The 11,455-nt window shown below is 48.4% G+C and overlaps 3 protein-coding genes across 3 annotated transcripts; 2 read left to right on the forward strand and 1 right to left on the reverse strand.

Annotated features, from left to right (window-relative positions):
* Positions 1-245: 245 nt before the first annotated feature.
* UCRPA7_1107 (putative cytochrome p450 monooxygenase protein) lies at positions 246-1,818 on the forward strand (the record flags this gene model as incomplete). The annotated part of the gene is made up of 5 exons (XM_007913694.1): positions 246-868; positions 926-989; positions 1,041-1,262; positions 1,324-1,644; positions 1,771-1,818. The coding sequence occupies 5 exons, from the start codon at positions 246-248 to the stop codon at positions 1,816-1,818; spliced, it is 1,278 nt and encodes a 425-aa protein (XP_007911885.1).
* Positions 1,819-1,942: 124 nt separating this feature from the next.
* UCRPA7_1108 (putative lipolytic protein g-d-s-l family protein) lies at positions 1,943-2,509 on the reverse strand (the record flags this gene model as incomplete). The annotated part of the gene is made up of 1 exon (XM_007913695.1): positions 1,943-2,509. One exon carries the CDS (start codon positions 2,507-2,509, stop codon positions 1,943-1,945), a length of 567 nt encoding a protein of 188 aa, XP_007911886.1.
* Positions 2,510-3,776: 1,267 nt separating this feature from the next.
* Positions 3,777-5,375, forward strand: UCRPA7_1109 (putative glycoside hydrolase family 47 protein; the record flags this gene model as incomplete). The annotated part of the gene is made up of 1 exon (XM_007913696.1): positions 3,777-5,375. One exon carries the CDS (start codon positions 3,777-3,779, stop codon positions 5,373-5,375), a length of 1,599 nt encoding a protein of 532 aa, XP_007911887.1.
* Between the last annotated feature and the right edge of the window lie 6,080 nt (positions 5,376-11,455).

Raw genomic sequence — 11,455 nt, forward strand, 5'->3', positions numbered from 1 at the left:
ACTTTCTCATAATCAAGTCCTTGATTCATACCCGATTTCAGAACCTTCAGTCTCTCTGAATTGTCAATCCCGTTGATCACAACACCAGCGCAAGTGAGAGGTGGGAATCAATAATGCAACTTAGCACACTCCTTGCAACCTGTATCGTCTCTCTAGCTACTTACTATGTAACAGCTTCAATACTTGCCTGGCGGCGACTCCAGGAATTCAAGGGGCCATGGCTGGCATCCTTCTCCTACCTCTACATGGCAAAATCATCTTTCAGCGGTCGTGGCTATAAAGTCTGGTACGACGTGAGCAGCAAATACGGTCCCCTCGCCCGCATCGGACCAAACGATCTGCTCACCGATGACCCGGAGATCATCAGGCGGCTCTCGGCCACGACGTCCCAATACAGGAGGTCGTCTTGGTACGAGCCCACCAGGATCGATCCGTATGACCACAGCATGTTCAGCCTGCGCGACAACGTGGCACACGACAAACTCAAAGGCAAGACGGCGGCTGCCTATAGTGGCAAAGAGAACCCGGCGCTTGAGGCGGAAGTAGACTATGTCCTAGCTGAGTTGGTCGACAAGATCCGAACGAAATACATATCGACGCCAGGGGATCTGCGGCCGCTGGATTTGGCGGTCATGGCGCAGTATTTCACTCTGGACTCTATTACGAAGATTGCGTTTGGTGAGAGTTTTGGATTTCTAAGTCGCGAGGAGGATGTGTACCATTATCTACACACGATCGAGTCAATCGCTCCAGTAGCTGCCATGACGGGAGAGATCCCGTTGCTGTGCAGCATCGTGGCTTCGCCGTCTGTGCTGAGGCTTGCGGGCCCGAAGAAGACTGACAAGTCAGGCATTGGAAAACTTATGGCGTCAGTTCGCGCAAGCATCAATTTGTGTTAGACAGGGTTTTGCTAACTCGGCCACAGTGTTGCTGCTGACATCGTATCCAAGCGCTTCGGCCCGGATGTGAAAGATCAAAGAGACATGCTAGTAAGTTGAATGAACGCAAAGCTCTTGCCACGAACTAAGCTTGCTCGACAGGGAGCATTTGTCCGAAATGGCCTTACGCAGAGGGAATGCGAGACCGAGGCTCTGTTTCAAGTAGTTGCTGGTTCCGATACGACCGCAACTTCAGTACGGGCAACACTATTATACACCATGACCACTCCTCGAGTGTACACTGCTCTGCAGAAGGAGATTGACGCAGCCAAGATATCTACCCCTATCACCAGCGACGAAGGACTACGACTGCCGTATCTCCAAGTCAGTCTACTCATGCACCAGAACCTTACTACATGTGACTAAATAGCGATAATTGTTTTAGGCTGTCATCTACGAGGGAATCAGGATCTGGCCTCCATTCACAGGCCTTCCCTTCAAAGAGGTCCCCCCGCAAGGCGACACCATCAACGGCCGATTCATACCGGGCGGGACACGCATCGCGCCCAGCAACTGGTCGCTCATGAGGCAAAAGTCCGTATTTGGCCAAGACACCGATGTTTTTCGCCCTGAAAGATGGCTCGAAGTCACCGAAGAGCAGCGTTGCGAGATGCGACATGCGGTTGAGCTTGTGTTCGGATACGGCAGATGGGCGTGCGCTGGGAAGCCTATTGCGTTTCTCGAACTGAACAAGATCTTTGTGGAGGTAAGTCTTGGCTGCGAGCTTGTAGCTTCCAAGTTGACATTGCGGTAGTTGTTGAGAAACTTTGATTTCCAGCTGATCAACCCGGCTCATCCTTGGACCAGTGTCAACCATAACTTGTTCTTGCAGAAGAATATGTGGGTGGCTGTTTCGGATAGGCGGAAGAGTGTCGGCTGAAGACTGTGCCTCCCAAATCATAATCGGTTCCGGGCTGTAGAAATGACCGAGACTTGACAACAGATAGCTGTTGATTCAGATGAATGAATAACTTCTTATGGGTTGGGCGCCGACTATCTCGGGGTTAAGACCCGTACAACTCCATCACTCGCGGTGCTAGAATCTCAGCCCACATCTGGTAACCTCTTTCGTTGAGATGAACGTGATCCGCAAGATGCTGGCCTTTGTCCAAATCCGCTACCGGAGGTAGGTACTCAATCCTTGCGTAGCCAAACTCTTGATTCATGGCCATAATCAGCAAGCATACTTTCTCGTTGGCTTCATCAACTAGTTGATCTCCAATGTCCGTACGGTAAGTGAGGCCAGAAAACAGCATTTTCGTCGTTCGAGAGGATATTTTCAGAAGTGTATCCAGCAGTAGCCGCATCTTGTCAACATCCGCATCGACGAGCCCTTTCTTCTTTTGCAGATTGTTTGTCCCTGCACTCACAACCCAAAGCTTGACGTTCCTGCCTTGCAGCACCTCGGCGAGACCCTGAAGATCCCTGCTTCCATCCTTGTTACCGATGAGTCGGTAGAGCATATTTTCTATTCTGTCACCACCGACACCAGCGTTAAAGACGCCACGCAGCCTCTCGAGAGTTTGTCCTCGCGTCTTGCTAAGTTGCCGAAGAGTCGCGTCGTCCAGCATAATTGATGATGGCCATGGCTGCAAACTTGGAGTAGACCCTGTCGTTGTCATGCGTTCGATCGTAGAATCTCCAAATAGAACGATTGATGGTTCGGAAGGATGATATTCGAGAAGAGGTAAGTGAGATGATTGAGAAGTTTCATGTGAGCGTTGCTTGTATTTTGCGTGTGGGCGGAGCCTACGCTCTAGCTCGTCGAGCAGCCCTTGAGGATCGTTTTGAGCCGTTGAGTTCATAGTGTGATCGCGTTTTGATTTGCGAAATAAGTCTTTAGAAGGAAGGAGAACTCGAGTTTGTGCATGAATTTGTTTCGACGTTATGACCTCTTCAAACTGACTCATTGCTGGCGGTGCCTGCTGCGCCTCGGACCATGAGCAGCTCGGCGAGACCAATCAGGAAACAACTGGGATTTGTCCAGGTAAAAAAATTGAAGAGCACATATATGCGTTCCTAGGCCATATCACTTGACATTACCATTCTATGACAATTACAAACCAGTTTGACCGGCCGCGATCTTTTGTTCTCAAAAGGCTTTAATTCCATGCTCGGTGAAACCTCAGGCTACATAGCTTTTGACGAATATGTACAGTTGTTGTTGAAGTTGTATCTAGAATGCATTCTGAAATCATGCCAATATAGCTTCCATAATGGAATTTCCTTATTGACGCTGCAAAGGATCAATTTAAGCAGTTAACGGTCTTCGCCAGTGTTCCAATTTACGCTCTCAAGGTCCTCTAGGTCAAGCTCTGCCGGGACTCAATTGCTTTTTCTTCACCACGGTTCAGCACACTCGACACACAAATCGGAGGCAACTTCACCCCTCCTTTACATCCACCATACCGTGGTCGTGATTAGCCGGCGTCAAAGCCTAAGCGCCACCATGTGTCTAACCTTTCCTTTCCAGCGGTATTGGCAACGTCGCCCTTGAACGCAACCGCCGGATTTCTGCAGATGATGTCTCTCCTGATTGCGAATTACTAACACCTTTCCCGGCTCAGACTTCTTAGCTGCGACTCGTCTGACGCAGAGCTAGACATGATGAGCAAGCTTGTTTTGCGGCGAAGAAAATGGAACACCTTGCTACCATTTGCCGTGGTGCTCACTATCGTTTTCCTATGGCGAGCTCTTCTTCTTGAAACCATGCCGTTTCAACGGCCCGGTCCTACATCAGAGGATGGATACTCTCCAAGTGAGGGGAATTTCATCGATACCGTTGACGACCCGGACTTTCTGTGGAGGAAGGTCCAAGTGCACTATCCCGTAGCTTCCATGTTTCCTATCCCAACAGGCAAGGGTCTACGGCTACCACCAATACAGAAAGTTTTCCCAAAAGAAACACCAGAGGAGCGACTGGGTCGCTTAGAGAGGCAAGCAGCTGTCAAACAAGTATTCGGTCGTTGCTGGGAATCTTACAGGAGATTTGCATTAGCAAGGGACGAAGTCACCCCCATCAGCGGCGGTGCCCGTGATACATTCGGAGGATGGGGCGCTACCCTTGTTGACAGTTTGGACACTCTCTGGATCATGGGCATGCGAGACGACTTCGAACGCGCCGTGAACGTCGCAGTTACTCTTAACTTCGAGACCACGATGATGGAGGAGGTCAATGCCTTTGAAACGAACATTCGTTACCTCGGTGGCTTTTTGGCCGCGTACGACCTCAGCGGAGACAAGCGACTTCTAAGCAAGGCCAAGGAGGTTGGTGACATGCTGTATGCAGCCTTCGATACGCCGAACAGGATGCCCATCACACGTTGGCGCTTACACGAGGCTGCCAATGGTACGGGGCAAGTCGCTCAAGACAATGTCTTGCTCGCAGAGATGGGGTCTTTTTCGATGGAGTTTACAAGACTCTCCATACTCACCGGAGATGCCAAATGGTTTGACGCGGCCCAGAAGATCACCAACATATTTGCCGAGCAGCAAGACTCTACTCTCCTTCCTGGCATGTGGCCAATCCTGGGCAGTGCCAAAGATGGACTCTTCAATCAGCATAATGCATTCACACTGGGAGCCATGGCTGACTCGATGTTCGAATATCTCCCGAAGACGTACGCGCTTTCTGGAGGTCTTCTGTCTATCTACAAGTCCATGTACGAAAAGGCTATGGGGGCGGCGATGAAGCATAATCTCTTCCGGCCCATGGTACCCGACGAGAAAGACATTTTGGTATCTGCAATGGTTAACGTACACTCCGAAGACGGTCAATCGGATGTGGAACTAGACCCAGAAGGACAACATTTAGTATGCTTCGTTGGTGGCATGCTGGCAGTTGGGGCGAAGCTCTTTCACCTTCCCGAGCATCTGGAGAAAGCGCAGAAACTGGTTGATGGCTGCATCTGGACCTACCAGGCGCTTCCTCTTGGTATCATGCCGGAATCATTTCACATGTTGCCCTGTCCATCTGAGAAGGCTTGCCGATGGGATGAAGAGGCTTGGAAGAAAGAGGTCCTCCGGAAGCATGATAGGGAGACAACAGACATCAGTGAAGCGGATGCTATAATTTCAGATGAGCGACTGCCGAAGGGGTTTACAAAGATTGGAGATACAAGATACATTTTGCGACCAGAAGCTATTGAGAGTGTTTTCGTTCTCTACAGAATTACGGGCCGCAAGGATTTGCTCGAATCTGCATGGAAGATGTTCCAGGCGATCGAGAACAATACCAAAACGGAATTCGCGAACGCTGCATTAAGCGACGTCACAGTGACAGACGGTAATCCACTCAAGACCGACTCAATGGAGAGCTTTTGGATGGGCGAGACGCTCAAGTACTTCTATCTCGTTTTTAGCGAGCCGGACCTGATTAACCTGGATGAGTATGTCTTCAACACGGAGGCCCACCCGCTCAAGAGGCTTGTCCCGTGAATAGTCGTTTTGTTCTTGTAGAGCGCCCGAGTCATCTTTAATGTAATAGCCCTCACGGCCTTGTTGTCTTTTGAGATCCACGGTGTTTTCATTGTCTAGCATTAAAGGCCTCATTTAGGGTGACAGTGAGACAATAGCCTACGAAGAAACCCATGATACATGTAATGATTGATTATTAGTGCAACGATTTTTAAGTTTGTTTTCCTTTTCGATCCCTCACAAACATGCATATATAGTTTTCCTGGGCTCAACTTCTCGGATATAGCTGATCCGAGATGCGGCTGTATCAATGCAAAGGCGATGATCATCCCCCCCCTAAACCACTTAAGAACGCCAAATTCACGATGCCCATTCAATTTTTGCTTTCCTGTTTCTTGTTTCTTTCGTAAGAGGGACCACTGTCTTGCCCTGTTCGTGGCCCCAATTTTGTGGAGGATCGTAATGTTGATACTCTCACGCGTCATCGTCGCCAACAAGACGAATTGTGCCCTCCGCAAGTAGGCCATGTGACCAATACCCATCTAAGACGACACTGGTTTCAGGAATCTTCCTATGGCTGACCAGCAGCCATAGTCCGAAGACCGCCGTAGCAAGAATATCGAGAACAGCGAAGGCGATGATCTCTGTATTGACCGAGGTCTTCCTAGCACCTTCGGTAATTCCCCACACACTAACATTATCAGTCTCCACTCGCAATTCGGGGAAAGGTGGCAAGAACTTACATCGGGTAGGCAGTCCACACAACGAGGGTGTACAAACCAAGTGAGCTAAAGAGCTTGACGACATTGTTGCCTCTAGCAGATACAACTCGAGAACCATGAAGGGCAATGTGCCAGATAACGAAGAGGTAAGAGATGCATGCAATTGCATACCAACCCCATCTCTGGGCAGATCTCTCGCGCCCAAAAGCAGCGAAGAGCCCGCTGAAGACCATGATCAGGTCCGCTGCAATGGCCATGAGTGTATTCGCTCCGTTAACGCCGGCAAGGAGAGCCAGATCCAAGAGTATGAGTGGCGTGGTAAGAGCCATATTCACATAACGAGCCCAATAGACCTCTCGGCACACATCGTGGTATGTGTCCGGGACTTCGTCATGGTGATCTTTGACAGACACGCAACTGAAAGTAACTCCGTCGCCGGTCGCCATGGCGAAGTATGACAAAGCGGCAATGATTGTGAACAAAGTCGTCACAATATGATAGACGCGTTGTGAGACGGGAACTCTCCATGCTAGGCCGGTGAAGACAGCAGAGAACACTACCATGAGAGCAAAGACAACCCAAAGAGTGCGAAATCCTGCCTCACTTGCCACTTGATACTCCGTTGGAGTTGCTAATAATCATTGCGTAAGTAACAGACACGTAACATCAATTCGAGGACAGGACATACGAATGACTGTAGGAATAGGCTTAATGGGCCCACCGGTGGGTATTGGCTTCACGATGGTGCCGGTTGCTAGCATCTCTGCGACTTGTTGTGGATCGATCATTGTGGCTGTTTTCTTTGCTAATGGCAAATGTTCGAGAACAACTGTGGCTCACCCCGCATCTTAGACAGAGGAGGACGGCTCCCTCATTTAATAGGAAAACAGAACGCAGGCAGCAATGGCAGGCAAAAAGCTTCGCACGCCTGACGTACGTACAAAACCAACGTCATCCATTACTTAAGAGGCTCGATCGTGCGTGGCCCCCTCTTCATTCTTTGAGAAGCGAGTGTGGGGTAAGCAACCTGAAACTCCGCATTATTGGAGTCTGGGGACGTCATTTGACCACTGAATCACCGCCTGCAGACGGTAGGTCCCGAAGGATACCCCATGGTCAATTGGTTGATCCTTAGGCCTTGTCGGCCGAGAGAGTCGCCCGAGACTTTGTAAATCCGAATATGTTGCAGTATCTCCAAAATGCGAGTGTCAGTGTCACGCATATGCATCTTCTCTCGGATCACTTGGACTAGTTCAAGAACACTTCACTTCAACCATGTTCGCAATGGCTTATCGCTAGCTGGACTCGGATGATGATAGATCGCTTAGCACAGACCAATCAACCCTAGATGCCCACTTTGTTTTTCCACGTATGGGGTAAGGCGTCTTCTTTTCGGCCCTGCGAGCCGCCTGCCGGGTAAATAGTATGATCTGGCCAAATCGATATAAAACTCTGCGCTTGCAGAGCCTCAGCATATCTCCCGATGCATTCTATATTAACCTCAATATCAAGGCCCCAGATTCGATATACTCAGTTGTAACTTACTACGTGTTCTATTCGCAAGGAGGCCCGCCCGTCTCGTCAAGATCAATATATCATCTAATCGCCATGGAGGGACTGGTATCCCATTACGAGCTGAGTATGATGCAGCGAATGCTCATCATCTGGCTCTTTATCATCTGCGGCTTCTTCTTGGGCTTCCATTTCTCACAACAATATTATGAGAATCCGTACCCATGGGCAAGATTGACCAAAGAGACCAAGTAAGTACATAGGTAGATTGTGAATTTTGCCCGGCAATCCTCGCATCCTGTGCCGAGAACACCCCCCCTCCCCCCCATCTCCCCATTACTCTGCACTGGCTTTTCGGTGGCGTTGAGCATGTGCTAACATCTTTCCAGGCCTTATTGGTACACATTTTATGTCTTTGAGGCGTTCCTGCTATCACAGATATCCTATCGAGTGCTGTTGATCAGCATGTCTGGAAAATTCTACGGCTATGAGGAGCAGATTCTTAATAGCATCTGGATGGGCTTATTGGGTCTAGAAGTCTTGATGGTAGTTGGTCTTACAGCTCAGAGGCTGCTAACAAGTGTGGCTTCAAAGCCTAAACAGAAGAAACAGTGAGCTCATGGGGAGATGGGATTGCCGCGCTAGGCACCGCTCTTGAGGAGTCATGGGGAATGAGTCAGAAACTGCAAGACCAGGATAGCAATGTTTGCTTTTTGCACCAGCCGACCCTATCACTTGCTGGCATTATTGCACTGACGCGCGCCACAAAGTGGCGATCCGCCTGATGAAACTGCATTTAGCGAATCATAGAGATTCTTTCCCTTATCTAATATTAGAATGAGGACTGGATCACCCGGTGGCCGTTTTGCAATCTATGTCCATTGTTTAAATCCACAGACACATGCTGAATAGCCAATGAAAAGGGGCTCCGAGTGAAAGTGACTGCCAGAGACAGATGAAGTGAGGGGAACATACTTGTCAAACTGCTATCATTTGAATTATTTTTAGCTGCTGCACAAGCTGCTTAAATGCCTGTTAACCCCAGCTTGGGAAACAATGCTACTTGTTGTGCTCTATTGTCATCTCGAAAAAGGCGCACTTCTTACTGACACCAAAGAGTTGTGTTTGCTGCAGCCGATCGAGGAGATGTATGGTCTTTAGGTGCATCACATTACATTAACTTGTAGAGCGAGCTTTTTTAATGCTCACCCGAGCACGCTGGTTCAGGTAATCAGAAGGAACCACTTTGAGTAAGCTGGGGCGCCATGGTGGGTGACTTGGGTGACCCGGGTGATTTTGGCTTAGCCACCAAAATCTCAACTAATGTATGAATGGTAGTATCTAGATCGTGATAATCTCTAACAAGAATTCTTTCTTCGAAATATTTGGAGAATTGGCATTACTCTTTCACCTTCGATTTGAAGACCTAAATCGTCGTTTTTAGAATTTTTCTTTCTGTTTAGGTTTATGTATCTAAAGTATTTATTTAGAAATATGTTTTCTATCTCATATAATCGTGGACTAGTCTCCGCATTGGTCGAGAAGCTGGGCTGCAACATTTCTATTCCAGAAACTGCCAGCTGCAGCCTTGATCATATGGAAGTTGTTAGGCCTTTCATATTCTCATCACAAGTTCGGCCCATATAATGCCGAATGCCGTAGTTTCGCTGATCTGTCTCCCTAGATAGTGGCTTTTGGTGCCTATACTGGAAATCTTTTGTTGTTGCCTCGCTTTCTAAAAGGGCCAGGGACGGCCATGACCCAGACTTTACCCCAGCCGAATCGCCAATGCCTCAAAGTTTGACCAAGATTGCTGTTTGACCGCATGAGACCTGCCAGATAACACTCGGATTGAGAGTTCATCATGAACTGATTGCCCTCCATTTAAGACTCTTTGGAAGTATCTAGTCTACGGCGGTTTGAAGGGGACTGGGGGCCGAAGCGAACCGCACAACTGTCTTTTTCACGAATCGGGAACCATCCAATCAATCATTTGAGGCGCCCACAACCCTGCCTAATTCCTGGGCTACTTTGGAAGCTTTCATAGACACAATCCCTCTGCTAGAGTATGAGGCGCCAACCATGCGATGAGATGCTTCTTCGGCATAATACCGTATTTAACGAAAGAAAATAGAGGCAACTCCAAGGTGCTCCAAGATTTGTACTTCGTCAAGCATTGGCAGATTTTGTATTGCCAGCGACTCTGTTTCGTCGGCCATCAGTCGTGGAGCTGTAGTCTTAAAATCCACTCCTGATCATTTTCTGCCTGTATGGTATCTCAGATTGTAGGTCTCAAGAGATCGCATCCGTGTGTACTCTAATCTCGGGCAAGGAGGCTTCTGTTGGCGATCCTCTTTGATCGTCTGCGTGATCAGCCTCGACAATAATTGGCAGCCCTGAGATGGATGATGATGCGTGATAGTTCGAGTCAAAATCAGTATAGCTAGGAGGCTCGGTATTGGTGCTGTTCACTAGTGGCTTCCGCATGACTACTCTCGTCGTAGACCGATTGGCGACCTTACATCTAGACTTCTTTGTAGTGATTGTGTCGCTTTCGTTGATTGATGGGCTGGGCCGATAAAGGACCATATTGCTTGCCGTGACCCATTCATCATTGGCATCTTGAACTAGAGCCCCAATTAGTATTCTCACTAAAAGCTGAGTCTGGACTTGCAACTACTAACCTTGTAGCGCAAATGTCTTCATGATCTCTGATTCTGTGAACCCTTCCTTTCCATGACTCTGATGGGGATTGTTAAAATGTGTCATAGCTTGTCCCTTCTCGAAAGGATGCCGAATAAAGAGCTTCGATTGAGTACAAGGACCCCAATGACATTGGACAACAAAATATCCATTACCAATAGCTGGATATTTGAAAACCCACTGACTAAATTCGACGTCAGCTCTAGATATCTTTGGTATAACATCTGGCATTGTGTATATCTGTAGAGCCCTCATCTGTGGTTTATGGAGATGTCGTGCTTGACACTGTCTCTTTGTGAGATTTGCTATGTCTACTGAGATTTGTACTGGGTGCTCCCTTATTATAGACTTCTGTCCCTTGCTGCATGTGGGCTGGTCGTCATCATCTCGACTTCGTTTACTCTGACTATTATTAGACCTTGGTGTATATACGAAACGGCTTGTTTGGCAGTCATACCAATTTTGAAGTTCCAAATGCTTGAGAAGCCTCCACCTGTCCAGGGCTAAGAGTAGGAGTAGCTCTCGGCACAATGAGTCTGGCTCCTTGGCTTAGAGTCTCGACCTCAGAGAATAGAGACGTAAACATTGCTTGAATAGAAGCGTCTAATGTCGGCAACCTATCTTCTTTGCCCACAAAAGCTTTCTGAAGAAACTCAATGTTTTCATTGAACTCTCGGTGAAGGTCTCGTATTACTTTCCCTGCTTCTGTCACGCGTAGCTGAAGCAGACTTTCGGACATTTTCCAAGCTCGATTGTAGACGTCATCCTCGAGAGCATGGGGAATGGGATTATCTGTTATCCTGGAGGAATCCATAATGGATGACGGCGAAAGATGTGTATGAATAGAATAAGGTGCCACCGGTCTTGTGAGCACGGTGTTCTCAAGGTAGAAGACAATATTAGTAAATGTCCGCACCGAGACCAGCGATCCTGCGCTTTCAAGACAGCTTGACGTGTCTTAACGCGAAATGAGCGCAACACCGAAGGCTTCGAGGAATTTTGGGTCTGCGCCTAAAAAGAATAATCCTAGAAAACTAAAAAGAAACTCACCGCAACGAGTGAAACTGCCAATATTTCCCAATTGTGACCCCTGGAACATGGTCCGGTCAGTGCCGAGCTAGTTAAGGCTGCCTTATATTTAGCGCCACACAGTCGAGGCACATC

The sequence above is a fragment of the Phaeoacremonium minimum genome (genome assembly GCF_000392275.1).
Source record: "Phaeoacremonium minimum UCRPA7 unplaced genomic scaffold PA7_03_scaffold_62, whole genome shotgun sequence".
Lineage (NCBI taxonomy): Eukaryota > Fungi > Ascomycota > Sordariomycetes > Togniniales > Togniniaceae > Phaeoacremonium > Phaeoacremonium minimum.